The 25,669-nt window shown below is 47.0% G+C and overlaps 1 protein-coding gene across 4 annotated transcripts in view; it reads left to right on the plus strand.

Annotated features, from left to right (window-relative positions):
* The window catches only part of EXT2 (exostosin glycosyltransferase 2), a 148,952-nt gene extending 127,825 nt beyond the window's left edge, over positions 1-21,127 (plus strand). For 3 of the 4 annotated variants that reach the window (XM_070804090.1, XM_019975190.2, XM_070804089.1), the window contains 4 exons: positions 9,719-9,862; positions 12,074-12,202; positions 13,880-13,962; positions 20,441-21,127. In XM_070804090.1, the coding sequence (XP_070660191.1) occupies positions 9,719-9,862; positions 12,074-12,202; positions 13,880-13,962; positions 20,441-20,579 (495 nt within the window). In that variant the 3' untranslated portion in view covers positions 20,580-21,127. Of the gene's footprint in view, positions 1-9,718; positions 9,863-12,073; positions 12,203-13,879; positions 13,963-17,924; positions 18,463-20,440 lie in introns of those variants that run through there. The other variant, XM_019975191.2, reaches the window with a different exon arrangement.
* Positions 21,128-25,669: the final 4,542 nt, after the last annotated feature.

A 25,669-nucleotide genomic window follows, 5' to 3' on the forward strand; every position in this document is an offset into this window, starting at 1 on the left:
TATCAGTGTCAATATCATGTGGTTAAGTCACACTGTAGTTTTGCAAGATGTTACCATTGGGGGAAACTAGGGAAAGATCCAGAGAAGGCAATGGCACCCCACTCCGGTACTCTTGCCTGGAAAATCCCATGGGCAGAGGAGCCTGGTAGGCTGCAGTCCATGGGGTCACTAAGAGTCAGACACAACTGAGCGACTTCACCTCCACTTTTCACTTTCATGCATTGGAGAAGGAAATGGCAACCCACTCCAGTGTTCTTGCCTGGAGAATCCCAGGGACGGGGGAGCCTGATGGGCTGCCGTCTATGGGGTCACACAGAGTCGGACACGACTGAAGCAACTTAGCAGCAGCAGCAGCAGGGAAAGATCATACAGGATCTCTCTGCATTATTTCTTACAGCTACTTTTGAATCTACAATTATCTCAAAGCAAAATGTTGAATTAAAAAATCGTGAAAACTCAGTAAGTATCCAAGGGTTAAATGTGTAAATGAATTAATAAATAGGAACACTCAAATTTCTTCATCCCTATACTATGACTTGACTTTGCTGTGGGATTGCCTTTCTAGCACTTCATAGCAGGATTAATATCTCTAAGATGGGTGGAATACCATCTTACAATTCTTGAATTTTTAAAGAAAAGCCGTTGAGGGCATCATCTGTTTTGATGGTTTGGACTTTATTCTAGTTTTTGCCTTTTGTAGTAAACTGTCCCAAATCATTTTTGGGGATGTAGATGGGGTCGAAATAAATAAGGAATTTAAAAGAGTTCTTCGGCTTCTTGATTCTCCACCAAGATATTACGGAGTTTAGGCACATAAGGAGGGGACTATGGTGGATTAAAGAATCAGTTCAGAACCACATTTATACTTCAGAGTCAGCCAGGATTATAGTTTGTGGTCAATGCCGTTTCCTTCCTTTGCACAAGAAGAAGACAACAAGCCTGGCCAGTTCCACCGTGTCTTCTGTGACAGGAGAGTGATCTGAGTCCCCAGGGCAGTGGCTTGAAGTCACGAGAGTTTCTTTCTCTTGCTGGATGGAGCTGGTGTCTTTAGTCCCCAGTCAGTCAAAGCAAGCCTCACCAAGATCAACTTGAAATTTTGAAGGCTGGGTAATGGTTATTTACATTAGAAATAGAAGCTGGAGTGTCTGTTTATACCTCTTGCAGGATTTAAAGAGAATAGCCATTTGGCTTATGATCATTGTTCTCCTTTTAGCTTCATTCAGTAATCCCCTGGGACTAGACTTAGAAACAGTATGACCCCCACTGGAGTTGAGGTTATGGAAATAAAAATGATTTCACGTTTAGTAGGTCTTAAGGAGCGCAAAATTTGAAAGCCCATGACCCAACGCTGACCCGTGTCTTCCTCCTCCCATCCCCTCAAACTCACGTCACATCTCCCCTGCCTTTCTGTATTCTTTCTCAAGAGATTCATTGCCTCATGAAAAATACGCATTAAGTTTAATCTTCCGTTCAGCTGCTCTTTGCTTGTCCTTCCCTCCCGGCCCCAGAGTCTCTGGGTCCCAGGGTTCCAGTAGGTGCTCAGGGGTCCTGCGTGGCATCTCACTCACTTGCTCTGCAGGCTCATGCGAGTTCCTTCTCTCAGTGGGTGAGCCTCTGGCTTTCTCTGCTGAATGGAAACCGCGTTTGCGACGAGCCTCAGGCTATCAGAAGACAGTGCTGAGGGGAGCAGAAGGTCTTGTTGTTTTCCCCGCCACCTCTCTCTCCCTGTTCTGTTCCCTCCCTGCTCATTCCGCATGCATGTGGGACCCGTGACCATCTCTGCCCCCAGCTGAGCACATTGACACTGGTGTGACCTCAGATGCCGTCACCTGGCTTCCTTGACAAGTGAGGGTCTGAGCTGGGGAAGAGGAGGTGATTTTTAGAACCACGAGAGCAGGCGACCACAAGACTTTAAGAGCAGAGGCCGGACGGGAAGTTAGGCGGGACCATGTGGTGTGACCTCGGGACCGCCGCCTCCTCTCCAGCCCTCATTTCCCATCTGTCCAGGGAGGGGATACCGGACCAAGTGACCTCTGCCGTCCTGGTGACCCGCGAGTTAGTGTGGACGGGGCTCCACAGCTTAGACTGCTGGAGCGTGAGTCTCTCCTTACCATCCACCAAAGGCCTGTGGGCCCTCCATCCGGGGAGAGAGTGACTGTTGGAGCCCCCTCCTCAGTGTGTATGCATGAGACTCACTCAGTCACGTCTGACTCTTTGCAACCCTGTGAACCGTGTGTGTGTGTGTGTGTGTGTGTGTGTGTGTGTGTGTGTGTGTGTGTATCACTCAGTCGTGTCCGACTCTTTGCGACGCTATGGACTGTAGCCCACCAGGCTCCTCTGTCCATGGGATTCTCCAGGCAACGATACTGGAGTGGGTTGCTGTTTCCTCCTCTGCCTCTCCAATGATGCCCTCCTAACAGTGGTAGTGGTGAAAGGTTTACTGGCACACAGTCCTCTTACCAGCTGTGGCCAGCCCTGGTCTGTCTCCTTAGCTTCGCCACTGCCCCAGGCCTGATGGAAGGGCTTGAGAGGAATGGTGATCATGTACCCCAGCGCCAGAGCACTGCGTCCAGCCAGACTGGGGTGAATAGGGCTGCTGCCAAAACCCAGAAGCCTCATGGTGCTGCTCTTGCTTTGGCTTATTTTAAGCAGAACCCCACCTTGGGTTGGAAAGGTCTCTGGGGCAGACTGAAGTGATCTGTCTAATAACAGGTAAAGCTTAATACACAACGCAGCATGTACATGAGTTTGTCAAAACCCATCAGCATTAGGGCACTCCAGATGACAGCTTCAGGGCTCACCGGCTCTAGGTGCCCAGCATGAACATTTAATGGTGTTGGTGATGGACAGGGAGGCCTGGCGTGCTGTGATTCATGGGGTCGCAAAGAGTCGGACACAACTGAGCGACTGAACTGAACCGAACAACCACCCTTGACGAAAAGTACCATCCACCATTGTAATTAAAAGCATGAACTGAAAACAAGGCCAGTCAGTCCCTCCATTCCACTTCATCTCAGGAAATTCCAAATATAAAAGGTGAGCTTTGTTCCCAGAGGGCCGAGAGTGAGTCCAATAACCAGCTCCTCTGTGGAAACCAGCTAGAAATTGGAACCCCGGCAGCCTCCCCCTCTCCCACCTGGGGAGCACGCAAGACAAGCCCGACGGGAAGGATGGCCACTAACTCCGAGGTGTTCGCACGTCGGGTTCCTCGCAGCGCTGCCCTGACTCGCCTGTGCACGTGGCCACAGGGTGTGGGCTGGGTCATAGCGTTCTGTTCCGCTTTGCTGGTCAGGGACTGACACAATCAAGGGGATGTGTGCAAGGAGAGGACTGAATCCTAGCCCCGCTTGGGGTACCTTGGGCCCGCCGTCCCCGTTTCCCTCACCACTTCTTAGTCCGTCTCTTGGTTCACGAGTCCCAGTACACGTGGCGTTCTTCTCACGCAGTGGCAGTATCCCTGTGGAGCTCTGCCTTTGAAAGTGTGATGACTGCAGCGGCCACTTCAGAGAGTCCCTTTCCCCCTGGAGCTAACCCGTGAGCTCCTCATCAGACATCCCAGATGGGCGCCACCTGTTGTTATACCTTCCCCACCCCCCCACCTCCCGACCCCTGGGCTGTTTCCTGAATCTGACTGTGGTTAGCACACACCCTGAGTTTAAAATGCACTCGCTTAGCTGGCTTAGAATATAGTGCATTATCCTCTTTTCAGGAACATTTGTTGGGTACCTGTATGTGTATGGCATTTTAAAAACAAAGTTAAATAATGCAGACCAGCAACTGATCACGGTTGCTGAATTAGTTTCCTTGGAAATAGGTTAGTGGGGAAGAAGATATAAGAATTTAGGCCTGAAAGTGCATTAGGGGTCATTTAATCCAACCCCTCATTTTGCAGAGGGCAGAAAGGAATCAGGGCAACTTGAATAGGTCTGGGGCACAACTCATCCATGGCAGAACTGTTCCTAGGTATACACTAACCATGTCCTGCGGTGCGTTTTCTATAGGCGGTAGTCAGGGCTGCCTCCTTTGCCTTTTCAACAAAGGTAGAAGATCTTAGTTTTATCCTCTAGGAGTGGGAAGCCACAAAAGACCTCAGGAAGCTTACAAAAGAAAAAATATATATAAGTAGGTAACTCTGAAAACAGACACATGAGCACAGCTGGCAGTCCAGAGAGGAGAGGAGATTTCCATCATCCAGGTAAGAAGTGGTTGGGACCAAGATTATAAAAATTGGAACGGAAGGAAATAGGATGGCATTCTGTTGTTACCATCTTTGTTGGAATAGTGATATTGAAAGTAAAAAGTGAAAGTGAAGTCGCTCAGTCGTGTCTGACTCTTTGCGACCCCATGGACTGTAGCCTACCAGGCTCCTCCGTCCATGGGATTTTCCAGGCAAGGATACTGGAGTGGGTTGCCATTTCCTTCTCCAGGAGATCTCTCCAACCCAGGGATTGAACCCGGGTCTCCCGCATTGTAGGCAGACGCTTTACTGTCTGAGCCACCAGGGAAGCCCTCTTTGTTGGAAGAGCGATATGGAATAGGCTTCAAATGTAAGGACTGTTTGGATTTCCCTAGTGGCTCAGATGGTAAAGAATCTGTCTGCAGTGCACAAGACCCAGGTTCAATCCCTAGGTCGGAAAGATCCCCTGGAGAAGGAAATGGCAACCCACTCCAGTATTCTTGCCTGGGGAATCCCATGGACAGTGGAGCCTGGAAGACTGCAGTCTGTGAGTCGCAAAGAGTAGCACACGACTGAGCAACACACACACACACACACACACACACGCATGCACGCACAAGGACTGTTCAGATTACTGCCAAGCCCCTGATCGAGGTGTGGGGTTTGTTTTAACAGACATGGGCCTCTGTCTTCAAAGATGTGTGCAATTGAAAATAGATGACACTTTATACAAAAGATGTTGATAGGACAGGCAGGCAGTTGAATGATGGCTTTGTGACTTGAACATATTAATAGCTCTGGGAGCACTATTACTCCAGCTATCGGGATGTAATGTGAAGTTTCAAATGCCTGCACTACAATATATAAAGGCATCTGTTAGTAATGACAAAAGGCTGACCCCAGAGCATTTCCCCGAAGTAAAAAGAAAAAAAGTGGAATTAGGGCGGGAGGTGGGGAGCGATGAGGGAAAGGGGGTCGAAGTCGGGTTCCCGCTCTCTGGCTGGGAAAATGCTTTACTGTATACCTAATCGGGCTTCGTACTACACCCGGGCTCTGGGAGAGAGGGCCCGTCCCCTTCCGTTCCGCTCCGTTTTGATCCTGCAGTCAGCTGCAGAGTTATAGATGAAGTGACAAGGATGGTATCTTGATTGCATCCAGCTGCCTGGAGTAAGTCAAGGGCAGAGAGGCCCCGCCTGAGGAGCCGCACTTGCCGAAGCCTCCAAAGGCGTCTGAGAGCCAGGACACCGTGGTGCTTTCAGAGCGGTGACATTCAGCGTTCTGTGACCCAGTGTCACCAAATTAAGTGTCCCCAGAGAGAAGCCTGGTAAGTGGCTTGAGCTCACAGGAAGAGGACTGAAATCAAAACAGCCTTCGACCCTAAAACTGAGCCTGTGTTGTTATCATTGCTGTCAACTAGGGGCTTGAAAAGAAGAACCCCTTGGGAAGGTGATTTCACCTTCCTTCACATGGATTAGAGAGCTGTGCTGTGCTGTGCTTAATCACTCAGTCGTGTCCAACTCTTGCGACCCCATGGACTGTAGCCTGCCAGCCTCCTCTCTCCATGGGGATTCTCCAGGCAAGAATGCTGGAGTGGGTAGCCTTTCCCTTCTCCAGGGGATCTTCCCAACCCAAGGATCAAACCCAGGTCTCCTGAATTGCAGGCTGATTCTTTACCATCCAAGCCACCAGGGAAGCCCAGGAATACCAGAGTGGGTAGCCTGTCCCTTCCCCAGGAGGTCTTCCCAACCCAGGAATTGAACCGGGGTCTCCTGCATTGCAGTTGGATTCTTTACCAACTGAGCTACCAGAAAGCCCCAGATTAGAGAGTTGACTCAAATACATGTGGGTGGGGGGAGATGGGATTCAGCTTCTATCCAGCAGAGGTGCCAACTGAATGGATGCCCCCCACCCTGCCCCTTCTCCTCTACCTTGCCTGTTGCTGGTGCTGAGTGCAGTTGCTTGTGCTCGTAGCCCTCCAGAAACCTCTTTCATCCCATTGAGACGAATTGATGATGGTGGTTGTGATGTGGCTTGAACAGGCAGGTGCTTAGTGCCAAGCAGAGAAACCTGGCTGTGCACTTTGGTGGGGTCTACCCCAGTCTGCAGGCCAGATAGAAGTTAGGACCCACAGCCTGTGTTGTGGCTCCATAACAGTATTATATTAATCTGCTGAAATACAAACCCCAGAGTAGAGAGAACACAGCCGCAGCATTATACATCTGAGGAAATGTTTGACACTGATTCATTTGTCTGCAGCTATTATGATGACGCCTGTGGCCGATTAGCTCAGTTGATTACAACATGGTGTTCATGAGGCCAAGGCTGTGGGTTGGAGGCCTGTTAGGTGAGCTGGTTCCACACAAAGGAAACCTCTTTCCGCCATTCCAGACCACGTTCAAGATCCCAGTCAGACATCCCATGAAAGCAGATAGACGATCACAAAGACTGGGCAAGAGAGTGTAATGACTCAGCAAATGTCCCTTACCTGCTCCTGGAAAAGCGATTTAAAACACGTGCTTTAGCGATGGTGAGTTGTTACTGTGGTCTTCTCACACAAAGGCTATCACGTTATTACGAACGATGACTGGTGATCAGTACTGTTGCAGGCCTCCTTTCTGAATGAAGAAGTGTACTAGCTCTGGCTGTGAAGAAAACAGGAAGGGGCTTTGGTCCCCTTCTTTCCTGCTCAGCTTTTTCCTGCTGAGGTTTTGCCTGTCCGTCCGTGCCTTCAGCAGGTGTGCGTGGAAGGCTGTCATGCGCTCTGTACTTGGAATGCCACCGTGAACCTCTGTCCTCATGGAGTTTAAACTCTGCAGGAGGAAAAGAGATAATAAAAAAAATAGATGATAAATAACCAGTGCAGTTTCATGAAATGGAAGTTTGATGCAGAAGAGCATGGAGTGAGGGGTCTAATGAAGAATGGCTGGTCAGGGATGGCGTTTACCTTGGATGGGAGGGTCTGGAAAGGCCTGTCAGAGTAGGTGATAGTTAACTAGAGACGTGACTGATGGGCAGGAACCAGCCTTTTGAAGAGCTAGGGGAACAGCCCATCTGAGAAATAGCAGGTGCAGAGGCCTTAAGGTCTAGTCACGGTTGAAGGACAGGGAAGCCCCTGACTCGTCGAGAACTTGGTAAGAGAGAGGCTGGAGGGAGGAAGGCTGTTTAGAACATGCGGAGGAGTTAGCGTATTATTCTTAAGAGGAAGCCATCTTTTGTTTTGTTTTATGGGTGGAGCATTTTTTAACGCTCTTGTCGAAGGGGATGTTATGGATTGAACATGCCTAAAAAAGGTATTCCCTTTTTTACCTTTCACCAAAAGTCTTCCCTGGTGGCTCAGACAGTAAAGCATCTGCCTACACTGTGGGAGACCCAGGTTCAATCCCTGGGTGGGGAAGATCCTCTGGAGAAAACAGTGGCACCCCACTCCAGTACTCTTGCCTGGAAAACCCCATGGACGGAGGAGCCTGGTAGGCTGCAGTCCAGGGGGTCGCTAAGAGTTGGACATGACTGAGCAACTTCACTTCTTCACTTCAAAAAGCTGAAATCCTAATCCTTAGTAACCTTACTGGAAATAGGGTCTTTTCAGAGGTAATCAAGTTAAAGTGAGATTGTTAGGGTGGGCCCTAATCCAGTTTATCTGGAATCCTTATAAAAAGGAGAAATTCGGACACAGAGGTGCACACTCAGAGAAGAAGTCCCTGTGAAGACAGAGGTTTGGAGTGGTGCGTCTACAAGCCAAGGAATGCCGGAGATTGACAGCCACCCACCAGGAGCCGGGGGGAGGCAGGCAGGATCCTTTCCCCGGGTGAGATGGCCCCACCAGCACTTTGACTTCTGATTTCTAGATTTCTGTTGTTTTAAGCCACCCACTTTATGTTTTAAAGCAGCCCTGTGCTCGGTTGCTCAGTCATGTCTGACTCTTTGCGACCCCAAGGACTGTAGCCCACCAGGCTCCTCTGTCCATGGATTTTTCCAGGCAAGAATACTGGAGTGGGTTGCCATTTCCTACTTCAGGGGATCTTCCTGACTCAGGAATCAAACCTGCATCTCCTGCGTCTCCTGCATTGGCAGGTGGATTCTTTACCACTGTACCACCTGAAAGGTGTGGGCAGGCGGGGGGTCCTAGCATGCTGACTTTGGGAAAGCAGTGACGCATCCTCCCTGGTGGGGCAAGCCTCTGGGTGCTGTAGCATGCATGACCATAAGACTTAGATACATGTGGGTAGATAGATAATGAATATATATATAAATTAATAGGATGGCACCCGCTGGTTGAATTACCCTGTAAAGCATACCCTACTCTTCTTTTAGAAATAGTCCTTTTGGGGATGCTCTGTAAATGATGGTTTGGAAGGGCAGGGGTGGAAGCACACAGATTGGAAGCCTGCTGCAGTGATCCGGGAATCCACAGTGACCTGGTAATGACGGTGGTTTGAGCTGGGGACAGTGTAGCAGAAGCAGTAGGAGGGCGTCAGAAGTAGAGTCAGCAGCAGCTGCTAAAGGACTGGGTGTGGAGAGAGAGGAAAGGAGGAGGAAAGGCTGGCCCAGATAGTTTACTGAGGCAGGAAAGACTGAGAGGATGGCTTTTCCCAGGCTGTGGAATCAAGAGGCATGCTTCGGACATATTAAGTCTGAGGTGCCTGTTGTTAATCCAGCTGAAGGTATTAAGTAAGTAGTTGGTTGTATCAGAAACATTCAGGGCCAGACCTGCATTTAGAGGTCTTCAGAGTCTAGATGGTATTTAAAAAGACTGAAGCTAGATGTTGCTTGTGGGGAGAGTTTAAGAGGGTATAGCTCTCCAGGACTAGGCCCTCAGGAACTCCACTGTGTAGAGGTCTGGGCGAGGATGAGGACTCCGTGGTGCTGAGCAGAGGCTCCAGGACAGCTGGTAAATTGTCAGTATTCACTAATGGTTAGTAGTTTAAAGGCTAAGGAAATTGTATGGAAATACATGGAGGAAAGTACTGGATGTACCCCACCCTTGTATACCAATTCTGTTTAACAAAACTATATCTCAGAGCCTTTCCAAATGTGGAAATAAAATTTTTGTTTTCAGTAAAATCAGGCAACATCTCTATGCCTAAGGCTTCCAAAAGATCGTAAAAAATGTCTTTGTGCTCCAGATAGGTTTTTTTTCTTTTTCAGAAGCAGAGACTTTGTAAGTTTCCACAATCATCAAAATTTACCATAAATCATGGTTTCATTTATACTTCATTTGTGCGTTCATTAAGAGTGGAACCTATTTCACTAATCGCCTGTTGAGAGATTACATACCTTGGCGCAATTCAAGAAACTGTTAGTCTACATTACTTGAAATTTCCAAATACAAACCCGAAAGTTTTAGAGGAAATTAGAATCAACATTTATCTTTGAATGTTGGCAGAAGAACTAGCACCTGTTGGATCGAATTTCTTCAGAAGCCCATTCTGCTCTTAGTTTGTGAAGATTTGAATGCAGGAATTCTGTCATTTAAAGAGCTGAGCGCTGTACTTGCTTATTGTCTGAACTGGGGATTGATTGCTGATGTGTTTCTGTCCTCAGGTCTGGCGAGAATTTCCTGACCGGTTGGTGGGTTACCCGGGTCGCCTGCATCTCTGGGACCATGAGATGAATAAGTGGAAGTATGAGTCTGAGTGGACCAATGAGGTGTCCATGGTGCTCACGGGGGCAGCCTTTTACCACAAGGTAAGGTGGGGATGAGCCTGAAGCAAGTGGGGCCGAGCTGACGAACATGAGAGCATGATACTCGTTTTGTTTCGCCGAAACTAAATTTCACCAAGTTTAGGGAAAATGTTCTGTTCAGAGAGCTTGGGAAGGCCATGCTGTGTGATTTAAAAAAAAAATAAAGTTATTTTTCTAATTATTAAAGTATTACATGCTCAAATATGGAACAAATTTATTGTATAAGAAAAATCACTTAAAGTTCTATCATAGGATTGCTGCTGCTACTGCTGCTAAGTCGCTTCAGTCGTGTCCAACTCTGTGCGACCCCATAGACAGCAGCCCACCAGACTCCCCTGTCCCTGGGATTCTCCAGGCAAGAACACTGGAGTGGGTTGCCATTTCCTTCTCCAATGCATGAAAGGAAAAGTGAAAGTGAAGTCGCTCAGTCGTGTCCGACTCTTAGCGACCCCATGGACTGCAGCCTACCGGGCTCCTCTATCCATGGGATTTTCCAGGCAAGAGTACTGGAGTGGGGTGCCATTGCCTTCTTGATCATAGAACTAATGGTGGAGAAACTACTGGGTTGGCCAAAAAGTCCATTCATATTTTTCTGTAAATCTTATGGAAAATAATGAATGAACTTTTTGGCCAACACAGTATTATTATTTAGGTGTTTTTTCCAATTTGTCTTTTTTATTTATTGATTCACACATACAGTCATAAATATTCTCATTAGCTTTTTTGCATGTATTATGAGTTTTTTCCTTATGTCATTAACATTTCTTTATAAACAACCTCTACTTAACATAATTGCTAATATACCATTATATTAATATTCCATAGATCATATACAGCTGTTTCTCTGTTATTGGATATTTCAGTTCAGTTCAGTCGCTCAGTTGTGTCTGACTCTTTGTGACTCCATGAATCACAGCATGCCAGGCCTCCCTGTCCATCACCAACTCCCAGATATTTAGGTTATATCTAAATTTTTTTTGCTAGATAATGCTTTGTATCAAATCCTTAAGTAATGATCAGTATCCATTTTCATAACTGCCTATACTTATGATCTTTATGATAGATTCCTAGAAGAATTATAAACATTTTGGGGAGGCTTTGTTGTATATATTTGTAGGTTCTCAGTATCGTTTGTGCCAGTTTACATTCTCACCATACTCTTTCTTGCATGAAATACATTTTTTAAAAAAATCAAACTTAGCTATTTTGCTAAGTGAAAATTGATTTTATTGATTTCACTTTGATCACGTGGGGTTTGCGATTCCTTTTGTGTATTTAGCCTTTTGTATTCCTTCTGAGAATTGTTGCTTTATGTTTTTGACTCTTTTTTATTAAAGGGAGAGATTGAAGGGTATACATTGGGCTTTAGAATATTATGTTTGGTGGTGGAGTGCTCCCTGGGAGTGTGTGGCTTAATTGAACAGTAATGACTCGTCAGTTGTCAGCAGTGGCATAAGGAATTGATGTCAGGAGAAAGATGGGTTCAGCCCAGTGCAGTTAAGTTGACTTCACTGTATTTATATCGGCTGCGTGTTGTGATCTCAGCACTGCTGCCCTCATATTTTTCAGGGCTCTCGATCCAGAAATGAGTTTTTTTTCCTTAGCAAAGCATAAATAAATATATAAGGTTTATAATTCTTGGGGCTATGATAGACTGATAAATGCCTTTTTGGCAGATGTATTTCTGTATTTACCACAAATTTCTGTATTATTTCATACATGTAGGTTATGGTAGTTTTGGAATTGCCTCATTTTTGTTTTACTTTAACAAAGAACATGTCTGCAATGTCAGTCCACCATCAATATATCTCTGTTGCTATCTGCAGTCCATGGGAAGAAGATAAAAAATGGCGGAGCACTGTGACTCAGAGGGAAGGATTCAGTAAAGCTCAGTATGTAGTGTGTCTCTGAACGATGTTTATTAAACACATCTGCTAATCAGTCCAAAGGGCCTGCATCTTACAGGGACTTCATACTGTACCGTATGTTCCTCTGCTTACAATAGGTGATTTTTTAAAGAATGACAGTGTTAAAGACAGTTGGTCACCTGACCAAAAGCATTCTAATACTTCCCTTGGCCTTTGTATTGATCCAACATTGTGACTCATCTTATGAGGGAAAGCTTGTCCCCCTGTCATGGCTCAGTTGCTCTTTGTATATCAGCCATAGGGAACTGCTATTTGAATATGTCTCCTCTTTTGTCTCACCTGGCAGTATTTTAATTACCTGTATACCTACAAGATGCCTGGGGACATCAAGAACTGGGTGGATGCTCATATGAACTGTGAAGACATTGCCATGAATTTCCTGGTGGCTAACGTCACAGGGAAAGCTGTCATCAAGGTAGGAGGCATCTGTGGCCAGCTCTGGGGCACATCTTGGGCACCTTTCTGAGTCTCCAAAGTGTTCATAGCTATAAATGAAACTTGGAATAGATGAACTTTCAGCTGCCTTTTAGCTTTAATATTCTATGATGGATATTTCACATTGTGAAATTGAAGCTCAACGTATTTTCTTTTGTTATATAAAATTTCTTTAGTTATAGTTTTTTAAGTACCAGGATCAGAAAGTAAGTCTATAATGGTTAATCTACAAATTGTGTTTGTTTCAAAAATGTAATTTTATTCTCAACACTGATTTGGAATCTAGTTCTTGTAAAGAATGCAATTATGTCTTTCTTAAGGTAGCTGATTTTTTTAAAATAAATGTTGAAAAGATAGTATACTTTGTCCAATTATACTGGTAGTTGTCCTAAACACTGTTTTAAGACAGTGATTATCAATTTTTAAAAGAACCTTTCCCATAGCATATTAAAAGCAGAGAGTATGTAAAGATCATGTGGGGATCTTTGTTTCTATAATAGATGTCTATTCCTAAAATGTAGGTCTTGCCCAAATCAGGGCCCTATAAATGTAGAAAAAGTATACTTCTTTATATCAGTGGAGTCATCTTGACCTTTTTTTCTTTCTGGGTTAGATTCCACATGTAAAAATGGCCAATGCTTCTAGGCCAGAATCCTATACTGGAAGCTTATATTGGAAACGTGGTATGACATTCCAGAATGATTGCTCATGCTATTAATATTAATTGATGAGAGAAGCCAGATTAAAGCAGTGACTGAGAACAGAGGAAAAGTCACTGTCCAGACTTGATCCAGTCTTTACACTATCCCTCGGCTCTCTAAATAGCTCAGTGAACAGCTCACTGCAGGGACAATTAAAGAATGTAAATTGCAAGACGAGTTTTAAAAGAACTCCTCTTATCTCCAAATTCATTTTTTGACATTCTTCAAGACATTCTTTAGCTGTGCCTTTACTCTGGACAGTAATTCCTCGAGTCTGTATACTTCTTAGCCGAGTCTCAGCTTAGCCGGGTCTTAGCTTTCTTCCCCACCCACCCTCTACTGTTTACTTATCTTCGCTGGGTTACGATAGCAGCCTTCCCTGAGTTTGCTAGAAAAATATTCGAAGTTTGAGGTGTGGGGAAGGTGGTGGGGAGAGTCAGGGAAAAGGATTCAGAGGGCAAAGGACCCCTGGATTTTTTTCCTGACTTAAAGGGGTTGCAAAATAACCTGACATCTTCAAGAGCATGGTGCCGCCCGTAGCTTTTGCCATTAGCTGGAAGGAGAAAGAGCGGCTGTTGGAACTAAGGTTACGGTGAAAGTTATGGGAAGCTGTATTTCATCGCCCTTATGGCTGCAAGAACAAATGGTGTTTATACAAGGACCTTGGCAGTGAGAAAACAGTCATTAAACAGGAATTAAGGAGCTTGTCATCACCACTTCTTTCCAGTTACAGAAGGCAAAAGCCCTCCAAGCCTCTTTTATTGGGCCCTTGTGAGTTCTGCCTTGGCCGAGCCAGACAGAATTGAACAGAGGAGCGGTGAGGGGTGTGTGTGTGCGCGTGGAGAGGGAGCAGGCATCTCAGCTTACAGAACAGAAGCATGCAGAGTGGCATCACAAGCATGGTTTTATTGTCCTTAGCACTGACCGCCGGGTATATTTTTGTGCTCCTCTGGCAGGTAACACCACGAAAGAAATTCAAGTGTCCTGAATGCACAGCCATTGATGGGCTTTCGCTCGACCAGACGCACATGGTGGAGAGGTGAGTGGGCCTCTAGACAAAAGTCTGCCCTGGCCTCTGATCCCCATTTCCTGCTTTGGGCCTGTTTATGGGACTTTGTTGCAGATATAAGGACAGCAGCTGGTAGCCATAGTCACCTCCTTTTGCACATGGGAATTGGGTTAGTTCAAGCCCAGGTCACCCAAAGAATTAATTTGGAATGCTATTCACTCAATTTGTAATGGCTGGAAGGGTCTTAAAAATATAGCTGGCCTTAAGCTCCAGAAGCCAGATTCTCCATGTGGACTAAGCAGTTAACCATCCACAGTCACTCAACTGGAAGTGAGCTAATTCCAAGGAAATCCTGGGTTGTTTTTCAGGGTAGTATCTCTGTGTTACAGTAAAAGTTCGATTAGAGAGAATTATTAAACCAAACCCACCAGAGGCCAGATTACCTTTGTGGACACACTAAAACACCTACCAAGAACAGAATTGAAAGCACAGCTCTTTACATTTCAGAGAGCGAAGCAGGGCCGCTCTGAAATACCTGCTTTATATTGATTCGGTCACTTAGCCAATGAGCACCCATTTCTGTGGATGTAATACAGGGCCTTGTAGGTGAGCATGAAGGAAGTGGGAGATGTCTGTCTGCCCTCAAGACCGTCTCACTTGTGTCCCAAAGGCCCCAAGCTTCAAATCTCCTGAATCAAACCTAATTCTTCCAAAAGGCAGCCTCTTACATAAGACAGCGAGCTCTGGCAACCAATGGCATTTTTGTCAAGGGACCAGAATGCATTCAGAGAATGTTGTGATAGCTGTCAGAGTGAGATATCTAGTTCGGGTCTCCCTGGGTCTCATGCGTCTGCGTGCAGCACTCATTTCTGAACCCTACCAGCTGCATCAGGGTCCTTCAAGCCTGGAGGACGTTGTACAGGGGGCTGTTTCAGTTGGCCTGGACCCTTCTATAATGCTTTACTCCTTCTTACGCATTCTCTCTAAATAATCTCTTTCATATGTAAATATCTTACCCAAATGACTTGACTTTTACCAACTGTCAATATGAAATTATAGACATTATCGATATTATTATATATCACAATATATATTATATATATTATCACAATATATATATAATTATATATCACAATAATATTGATACAATTATCAGTATTATTGTGACTTTGAAATATCTGTCACTGGTATCAAGTAATCACCTAGTCAAGGACAGTGACTTTCCTGACACAGCTCATTTGGAAGAGACCCCAATTATAGTTCTGTGGCTGCTGCTGCTAAGTCGCTTCAGTTGTGTCCGACTCTATGCAACCCCATAGACAGCAGCCCACCAGGCTCCCCCGTCCCTGGGATTCTCCAGGCAAGAACACTGGAGTGGGTTGCCATTTCCTCCTCCAATGCGTGAAAGTGAAGTCGCTCAGTCGTGTCCGACTCTTCGCGACCCCATGGACTGCAGCCTACCAGGCTTCTCTGTCCATGGGATTTTCCAGGCAAGAGTGCTGGAGTGGGGTGCCATGTTAGAGCACATGAAATTGTTACTTAAACCTACCCCCATTCTGTGTTGAGAATTTCATAGCATTAAGCAATTAGTTTGATTGGGCTGAGTTACATGGTGGGGTTTTATGGTCTAAGAAGAATTGTATTTAGAAAATTTCACCCAATACTGGCCTTAAAGTTCATGCTAAAGCTGAAAAACTGAGATAACAAATGCAATGAGAAAGATTTAAGTTAGGTATAATTATTATTTAACACTGAAGTAAGTAACTAAGGGAAGTGTGGAAGCTTCCTCTCGGGAAAAGGGTTTTGAAAATAGACTAGGCACTGCCCAGATGTTGGTAGGCTTGATTTTATCAGATTTTTATAATTAACAACAGTAGATAACACACATGTGTATGTGTGTATCGAACCTAATCCGAAGCTATATGTGATAAGTCAAAGGAAGGCTCAGAATGTTGTAACTGGTCAGAGGAAAGAAAAGTGACTTCTTACTAGGTTAGTCATTATGAATGATTTTGTAAGAGGTGGCACTTGAAGTGAGCCTTCCAAGATTGCTAGGATTCCAGCTCCAGGCAGGAAGAGGAGATCCTCGGCAGGGGAAACCGGATGGTCCAAGGTGCATTTGGCAAGCAGTCAAGATAGCCAGTTTTGTTAGAGCAGAACATCCTGGTCTGTCAGTGCCAAAGGGCTTTTTTCTCTAGGTAAGCCGTGGAAGGTTTTTGAATAGGGAAGTAGTTTGATTAGAGTATTGTTTTAAGATTGATTTGGAAGGAGTACATAGAATGAAATAAGGGTGAGATTGAAGAAAGAAGAACAGTTAGAAGGCTTGAACTAAGTTGAGTGTGGAGAGGAAGGGTTGAAGTAAATTACACGGTTTTTTCCTTTTTTCTCCCAAAGGAGACTGTGCTAGCATTTGATGTCCAGCTGAATGGTGTGGGGAGGTCTTGGAGGAGTTGACTGAGATAGGAAGAATGGTAGTACCTTTAACGGTGGAAATAATATGATTAGGAGGGATGCTAAGTAGGGGAGGGGAGGACATGGATGTTGTAGCTTTCACAGTGTAATTAATGAGGCCAGAAGATTTTAATGGTGTGTCAAGTTGGAGAGCAATAAGGCAGGTGCGTTTGCGCTCTTACCCTCTGTATATGCAGATATAGATATAGAGTAAGCAGTTGGAAATATAGAACGAGGACTTAAGAAAAAGATTAAAACAAAGATGGAGATTTGGAAGGCATCCGTCCAGAGATGACAACTGATTGAAGAAAAGCTATGGGTAGAATCTTGAGAAATTCAGACAGTTAGGAGACAGAGTAATTGAAAAGAGAGAAGCAGGCACTAGAGAGAGGCCAGGAGAGAACCAGGGTCTCCAGTGCCAGCAGCATTGGAGACTTTGGAAAAAGTAATGCGTAGGGTGAGGGGCTGAAGGGCGGTAGCATGGGAGCTGACAGTGAGGACGCAGGGTCAGTGACAGCAGGCTCCCCTTTGGAGAAATGCGATGGAGAACAGAAGGAAATCGGTCTTGAATTAATTGGAAACTGCGAGCAAAACTATTTGGATTAAGGTTAAATGACTGAATTATTAAATAAGACACTTAGGTTGGGTGGGAGGGGGGTATGATTTAAGCCCTACTGGATAGGCCAAGAGATGGAGTTACAACTGCAGAATTGTTCACTTGTTTCGAAATAGTTCCCTTTGCGGAATCTGCATTTTTGCACAAAACGGTGAGAAGAGTTAACCGCTCTGTACGTTCTGATCTTGTGTTGAGTTGTGTGCTTCAGTAAGCTTATTTATTCTTATGTTTGGGGTCTGGGATCAGAAATCTCAGCTGTGGAGGAGAGTACTTTAACTGCCCTTCCTCCATTTCCAGGTCCTGCTATTAGTTAATTTAAGAAAAAGAAGATTTTGTAACTTCTTTTTGCCCAGTAGCTTTACCCACGTCGAGACAATATGGCAGACAAACAATGCCGATTTAAGAAACAAACGTTGTATTTTGATTCAGGTCAGTCTTTGTTCAAATTATGAATTAGCCATTTATTAGCTGTCTGACTTAAGGAAATTGACTTACCTTATCCTGAACTTCCAATCATTTCATCTCTGAAAATAGATATATTAACTGTCATATTACTGTATCCATTCAGGAATTCAACAAATATTTATTGAGCATTTTTGTATCAGTGCTAGGAAAGTCTGTACCCTGGGGCCTGGCAAGGTTAGTTCACTTCCCAATTTCCCCAGCACTGACCCTCAAGCTCCTTGTTACTTTAGGTAATAGTATGAGTTTGAAAGGAAAACAGAAAGCCATTAGTCTTTTCTCCCCAGCCCTTGCAGCACTTCAGAGGTAGACATTGGCTGTTCTTAGCCTATCTGTTGGTTAGAAAACCAAGCTAGGGGAACAGTTACTGACATAGTAGCTGGACCCCCAAGAGAACAACTCAGGTAGACCCACCAGCAACCAGCCTGACTCATAATCTACCCTAACTTGTTCCCCACCCCAGGTCCCCTGCATGAAATGACGGTAGGAGACACTGTCGGTACCTGGCAGTCGAGGACTTGTACCATTCAGCATGGCAGTCGCTTCTCCAGGGTGGGCTGCGTGGAGAGAAAGGAGGACTCAGTAGCCTGGGTCAGCCAGGGGCAGCTGTCAGCAAGCCGAGCTGGCCTGAGCCCCAGCGGCCTCTCGCCTGTGGCCCAGCCCGGCCGGCCGGTCTAGTTACAGAGGAGATGTTGTCCTCGGTGCTCCCCAGGAGCCCGTAGAGCCACCAGCCCCTGCCAGGAGCCGTGAGTCTTCTTTCATCCATCCTCGCTGGCACCCTATGCTGGGCACGGCTGGGCTTTGCTGGCCGGAGTCCACAAGCAGAATCACTGGAAACTACAAGAATCTGTCCGTGTTTATAGGCAGAACAACTGTCAAAAGTGAGACCTTGGGGAGATTTGACTTAGTCTGCCGCTGTCTTGACCCCGTAATTTAAGGTGAGAAGAGCTGTTGGCCGGTGCTTGCTTCCTATCATTTTATTAAAACCTCTCTCAGTCTTTTCCCCAGTCTCCTGTCATTTTGGAACCTGAGACTGCGACCTCCTGGGTCTCGAAAGACTGCCAACAGGAGGGGAGCTCAGTGATCTGTGGGCCATTGTAGAATGTGATAGAAAGACCCAGGCCTCTCTTAGCAACGCAAGCCTGGGTTTGAACCCAGCTCCACCACCTTCCGGCTCAGGGTCCTTGGGAGAGTCCCTTAGCCTCTCTCAGCCCAAATCTCTCAAATCACACAAACCTTCGGGCTTATGGAGGGGGATACTTAAAGGAATCACTGGGTCGTGGATGTAAATTAGCTGGCACTTAATAGGAAATGGCAACCCATTCCAGTACTCTTGCCTGGAGAATTCCAAGTTCAGAGGAGCCAGAAGCCTGAAGGGCTACAGTCCATGGGATTGCAAAGAGTCGGATACGACTGTGCGACCAGCTTTCACTTTTTCAGTAGGTGCTTAACAGTTGTTAATTTCCAGCTTCTCTCTTTGGACCCTAGAATAATGATAATAAATAAATGTGTCTCCTCTCATAGTGAAGACTTCAGCCTCAGCAACCAGAGTGCCTGGATTTGGCTCTGCTCTTTCCGGTTATTTGGCTTTGGTCCTGTCTCTGAGTCTCCCTGTGGTGTGCCTCTGTCTCCCCAGTGTGCCGTGGGAAGGATAGGAGGCCTGCCTCGTGAGCTTGTTGTGAGGGGAGACGTGAGTGACTAGTGCACGCCAAGCACTTTTAACACAGCCCGGAACATAGCGTAAATGGTAGGTGCCGCTGCTCTGTGGCTGTGGGCACAGTGATGGTATTAGCTGGAAGAGCTCACAGTGAGATGGTAACACCTTCTGAGCAGCAGAATAAGTGCAAGAAAAGAATTGACAATAACTGGCTTCTTTATTAATTGGTTTCTTGCTGAAGCTCAAAGGACTCAAATAAAAGCTGTGGACTGAAATAGCTTGAAGCAAGGCTTACAGTCTCTCCGAGGACAGAAGAGCCTTGCAGTCTGTGTCTTGAAATTCGGCCCTTCCCCGGGAACCGGTTCTCAGGTGCCATGGGCCTGACTGAGGAGAGAGAATACTGACCTCGCTGAAATCCATCCTTGAGGTCCCCTTAACTTCAAAAGCGGTCTTTGCAGGCTCGTTTTCCCCCTTTGGTCTGATGCCGAAATGTCCTCATCACCCGCTGTCACACTCAGTTGGCCTGATTGACCAGAGCCCTTTCCTGCCCGTGTGTCTGAGCCGCTCCCCTCTGAGGGGGCTGCTCACGAGGTGGGGGTGAGGGGCTGCACCCTCCCCTCACCCTGCGGTGCTAAGTTGCTTGTTGCTGTTGATTCTAACACGAGAACAGCTACAATTATGAAAGCTGTCCAGTGTGAACTTCAGCTCTCACAGAGGAGCTTATGGAAGTGGACTGATAATTCCCAGAGATTGCCACTCACAGCCCTCGATAGATGTTGGTTGAATGCCTGAAGTGTTTGAAATTGAGGTTCACGGCCCCCGTTGTCTCCTCTGCCTTCCATCGCCCCACATGTAAGAGCCTTCCTTCTCCCTTTTAAGCTCAAGCGAGCTGAAGCCAAGATCCAACCCTTTGCCTCCTCCCTTTGCCTTCTCTTCAGCTGGCAGGGATGGGGTTAAGGCTTGTTGGCAACTAATCCACCTAGGTTAGAGGCCTGCTTGTAAGGAGCTGGAGGAATGACTGGAATTTGAGGGGGAGGGGAACGATACTCTGACCTCTGCAGGCCCATGGCCTTCGAACAGCTCAAACAGCATCCCTGGTTCCCTTTCTCCCTCTGAACTAATAGAGTACCCCCGATCACTTTGTTCCTCCACAGCCTCCCAGCCGTGGGAAGAACCCGGGAGCATGCTGGGGAACCTTGCGTTTCTCTGGCCAGTGTTGAATACGATATATTTTTGCTCTCAGCTCTCAGCCTCTTGAACGTTTTCTTTGTTCCCCACCCCTGTCCCTCTCATCTGCCCCACTGCCCTCCCCAATTCCCCAGGTCCGAGTGCATCAACAAGTTTGCTTCCGTCTTTGGGACAATGCCTCTTAAGGTGGTGGAGCACCGAGCCGACCCTGTCCTATACAAGGACGACTTCCCTGAGAAACTGAAGAGCTTCCCCAACATCGGCAGCTTATGAAGCAGGCCGCTGGTGGAGGTCTCAACACGAATGCCGGACAGAGGAAGAGAACTCGGCCCCCCAGCCCTCTGACCCCCGGATTTCAGAGTGGAAGACTGGCACCTCCTCGCCTGAAGAGCAGAGGCCCCAGGAGGACATCTGAGCACCTCTGGCATCCTCTGATGCTCTCAATGGGTTTTCTGAAAACTCTAGGTGGAAGCCTGTGGCAGGCTCCAGGGGAAGGCCAGATCAGGCTTTCTTTGTCTCCAGCTCTAGTACAGTGATCTGAGAGGAACTGTCCCTGGCTCTAAGACTGCTGAGAAGCCTCCAGCAGATCTGTGATATCATGGAAGAGCTACCGGACTCACTTTTTGTTATTTCACATCAGTGGGTTCTTCAGAGGAAGAGCCACACCCAGAATTTGGTGCACGATCCAAGCATCTTAGTGGCGTTTGATGCCTTGGGAGCACCAGCTGCTGAGTTGGGACCCGTAAATTCCATGAAACTCTGGTTTGGCTTTTGGATATGATTAAACTTATTTTTTATTCCGTTTCATACTACATCTTAAATATTGACTGTGGAACTTTGTGCGTATGTAACTTGCATCTTCTGACCTCAACTCCAGCCTCCTTCCCAGGTCTGGGAAGACAGTCGGCCGGGAGGCGTGTCTGGTGCCATGTGTATCCAGCAGAGAAGAACCTCCAACTACAAATATTCTTAGTGTCCCCAGACCTACAAAGGAGTCTCTGTGCTTGCTGATTAGATCTAGATATCCTTGGGGGAAAGCAGAGGGCCTCTCACAGCCATACGCTGAGTCACTCTGCTGGTACCACATTGTAAAATTGAGGGAGTTGTGACCCTCGTCCCAAGGGGATGCCAAAATTTCCCTCATTCTTTTGGTATAAACCTAACGTTAGCCAGGGAGGCTCTGGCTAATGTTAAATGCTGCTATAACAACTGCTTTGCAATAGTTGCCGGTATATTTAAATCGTTACATTTCAGCATTTAGTAATACTGCACATGTGTGAATTATACCTCTTTAAGCTCAGTTGATGAACAAATCTACTCTGGCAAATGTTAGATGTTAAGGATTCGAAACAGATTTATCTGACTCTAATATTAAGATTAGCCACAGTTTGGGCTTTAGCCATAACATATGTCCCCAGAACACAAAATACATAACAATTTGCTTGGAATATGGATATAATTACTGAAACTTAGTTGTGTGCCCGGTCCAAGTCACTAAACCACCACTCATTGTTCTGTTGAGTGACACGGTGGTGAGCTGGTCTCATGCTGGTGTTTTCAGACTTGCAGTTTTAAAAGAATCACTTCAAATGTGTTCCCATGGACTTTGAGAGGCCAAAGAAAATTTTCAGAAGTAGCACAATTGAAAGTGGAAATCTTGAGTCTGATCTTTCATATTTAGGCCTGGTGGGATGGCAGGCTGTTCTTGGCAGAAGGGATAAGATAACATCTCCAGGTCATTCATTTTGCAGTTGCAGACACTGGAGCAGTGATTTATTCATGTGTTGCTGCTGTGAACACTGGTGCTTAATCAATACTTTTGATTTGAATAATTATATCCTAGCCAGCAGGGGAGATGGGAAGGCATTTTGGCCTCGTAGTACTGGGGGTGATACGGTAGAAACCAAGAGAAAGGGGTTTTCTCTTGTCACCCAGATACCAGTAGCTGACACGGCGAGTAGGAACCTCTGATCTTTCCAGGGGTTCCCTTGCTTGTTCTCCAAGGTTTGGGGCAAGTGGAAGGGGAGGAGGACCTCACAGTTAAATTCTAGCTAAAATCTAAGAACTGTGCTGACATTGTCTACTGTGTGACGTGCGTTGACGCACACCCTCGGCATGTATTAGTAGCGCTCTGCTCCTTTCAGATGACCAGCTGCACTGCATTAGTGGCTGCTTTCTAAGCCACCTCCCCCTCTCAAAAGGGCCACCTTTCCTCCTCCTCCTTCCTGCCCTCCTTCTCTCCCTCTCTATTATTCCTTTGATTCTGGAAGAGAAATGCTTCAGTAGCAGGTCATTGGGGGCCCAAGGGGACAGAGCCAGTGGACCTTTATCACCTTCTCAGAAGACATTGGTCTTCTAAGGGCATTAAAACTCCATTTCGAGTACCTAACTACCCCCAGAAATATTGGGGGTTAGATTTTGCACCATAGTGTACAATTTTCTTTTATTATTATTATAGAATAAATATTACATCCTAGGCACTGAAAGCAAACCTCAAAGCTTCTGTCCTAGGGAAAGAGAGAGGGTACAGGTCACAGGGAAAAAGTTCAGGACAGGAGTATAGCAAGTGCTCTGATTCATGGGTTCAGAGGGGACTAGGAGCTCCACCCTGTCCTGTGTGGGTGTATTTCTGAGCTGCTCACCAGCAAGCCTCACTCATAAGCTTGGGCCAGGATCATCTGCCCTTGGGATGCCATAGGTTCTGGTTTCAGAAGCGGAACAATAATGCTAATTAAAATGTCATATTCTGGCCTACAACAGACAACAGCTGGTTTTAGATTAAGAAATCTTTTTTAAGGAATTGCATCGTACTGGCCTGCACTGACGATGAACCTGAGCTGGCCCTGGCCTTGCCACACATGTATGTACTAAGTCGCTAGCCTTTGCCCTCAGGGACCTAACTGGGATGGGCCGGGCTGCGTGGAATGCCAGTGTTGACTGGTGCGTGCTCAGTTGTGTCCGACTCCATGACCCCATGGACTGTGGCTCACTAGGCTCCTCTGTCCGTGGGATTATCCAGTGGGTTGCCATTTCCTTCTCCAAATGCCAAGGTTGGAAACCCTTTTTTGCTAGTTAAGTTTAGGTAGCTGTACATATTCTTATCTGATGTATTTTAGCAAGGCTCATACATGTTTAGGCAAAACCCTCCTTTTCTGGGAAAATTAAAGAGGAAAATATCCACTTTTGTCCTCAGACTCTCTGGTTCCTTCCTGCAAGTGATGCTATCCTGTCTCTTCTTACTCGGCATCGTGAAGGTCAGAACTCTGGCTTCTCTGCTGAACCTTCTATGCTTCCAGCTTGTGGGTTTTAGGAGTTTCTCTGCTGCCTCTGGAGAGAGTGGCAATCATCCTGGCCTGTGCTGACCAGGACCGGGAGCTGGAAGAGGCCACCAGCCTCTGTGCTCTCACTTGCCAAAGGGTGGCTGGTAGCTCTGTGATCCGGCTTCCTCCTGGGACAGTCCCTGAGGATCCTTGCCACTGAAGGGCCGCAGGCTCCTGGCCACGAATTCTCAAGGTGTGATTGCTGGACTCAAGTCCAAGACCCCTTGGTGGTAGAATTAAGAAGTCAATGAAGCAGAGTCCGGGTCAGGAAGTGGTTCATTCCTGGGGGGACTCTTCCTGACTCTACAGTCACAGAACCCGGCCAAGAGGGTGGAGGTCTCGAAGGTTCCCCATTGTCTAGCTTCCCTGAGCCTGTTGGGTTTCCTCTGCTCTCCCAGTGGCGGCTCCGGGGTAAGCTGTTTTCTCCAGTTCTTTTGGTCATCTTCTGCTGCAGCAGCTGAAGCCGCAGTACGCCATTCCCCGAGGAGCCCTGGCTCGGGGAGGCAGAGGCAGAAAACACCCAAGTGGCCCCACGCCACTTCCTGAGGAGCCATCCTGGTGGAAGTGCCAACCGGATTGGCAGGCAGCGGCCGTCGAGGGAGGCTCTGGAAGAGACTTGAGCTTTCCACTGAGGGCCCGGAGGCGTGTGAACCCTGGAGGCTGGCTGCTCACCTCACCCCAGAGCTCTGTCCCAAGCCCCAGGGCTCCTGTGCTAGGCCAGTGTTTGCTTCTAAATGAAACGGGGGCAGCTTTTGGCCCCACTCTGCCAGCCAGGCCCGGTGAGATGATCTGAACCGGTTTCACTGAGCTGCTCCTGACAGGACAGTGAGGCAGGCCAGATTCTGCTCTCACTTGTGAGGTTTTCCTCTCTCCTAAGCTAAGGGGTTCCCTGGTGGCTCAGTGGTAAAGAATCCACCTGCAATGAAGGAGGTCCAGGTTCAATCCTTGGGTCAGGAAGATCCCCTGGAGAAGGGAATTCCAACCCACTCCAGTATTCTTGCCTGGAGAATTGCATGGACAGAGGAGCCTGGCGAGCTACAGTCCGTGGGGTCGCAGAGTCGGACATGACTTAGCAACTAAACAACAGTGACATCATCCTAAACGAAGCTCACAGCCTCTCTCCCACCTCCATTAAATAGACTGTCAGGGCTCCCCAGCCTCAGGCTTTGTGATGTCCAGCCTCTCTCCCACCTCCGTTAAATAGACTGTCAGGGCTCCCCAGCCTCAGGCTTTGTGATGTCCAGGTTCTCTCCCACCTCCATTAAATAGACTGTCAGGCCTCCCCAGCCTCAGGCTTTGTGATGTCCAGGTTCTCTCCCACCTCCATTAAATAGACTGTCGGAGCTCCCCAGCCTCAGACTTTGTGATGTCCAGGTTCCCTCCCACCTCCATTAAATAGACTCTCAGGCCTCCCCAGCCTCAGGCTTTGTGATGTCCAGGTTCTCTCCCACCTCCATTAAATAGACTGTTGGAGCTCCCCAGCCTCAGACTTTGTGATGTCCAGGTTCCCTCCCACCTCCATTAAATAGACTCTCAGGCCTCCCCAGCCTCAGGCTTTGTGATGTCCAGGTTCCCTGGGACAGGGTGTGGGCTGTCTAGGCAACATTGTGCTACAGCTTTTTCATGTCCAGCTCACCACTGCTTCCAACACAAGGCAGGTGACGGGGCAGCTTGCCCCCTCTCCCAGCTTTGCAGGCATCTTTCCTTTTCAAGAAATTGTTGAGTCACCCACCTCTGTGTCTGGCATCTCAAATTTAACAGCCTTTGTAGGGTAGAGTTTTTTCCTTTCTTCTGCTCCCAACTGGTTGGGCCCATGGTTACACTTCTTTGCAGCCTCCCTGAAGGGCAGAGCTGTCAGGCGGAGACGAGGAAAGGGAAGGATGTCTGGGTGCCACTCGAGAGGTACTAGGCAGCTATGTCTGATAAGAGGTTTTCCCAGCAAAGCACCTGCTCACCCACAGCATCTTGGGAGCTGCCTGTGGAGACAGCTGCCAACGGAGCTGGGACTGGAATCTGCGTGTCTTGGACCCAAGCCTCCAGCCA

This window comes from Bos indicus, chromosome 15 (assembly GCF_029378745.1).
Source record: "Bos indicus isolate NIAB-ARS_2022 breed Sahiwal x Tharparkar chromosome 15, NIAB-ARS_B.indTharparkar_mat_pri_1.0, whole genome shotgun sequence".
NCBI lineage: Eukaryota > Metazoa > Chordata > Mammalia > Artiodactyla > Bovidae > Bos > Bos indicus.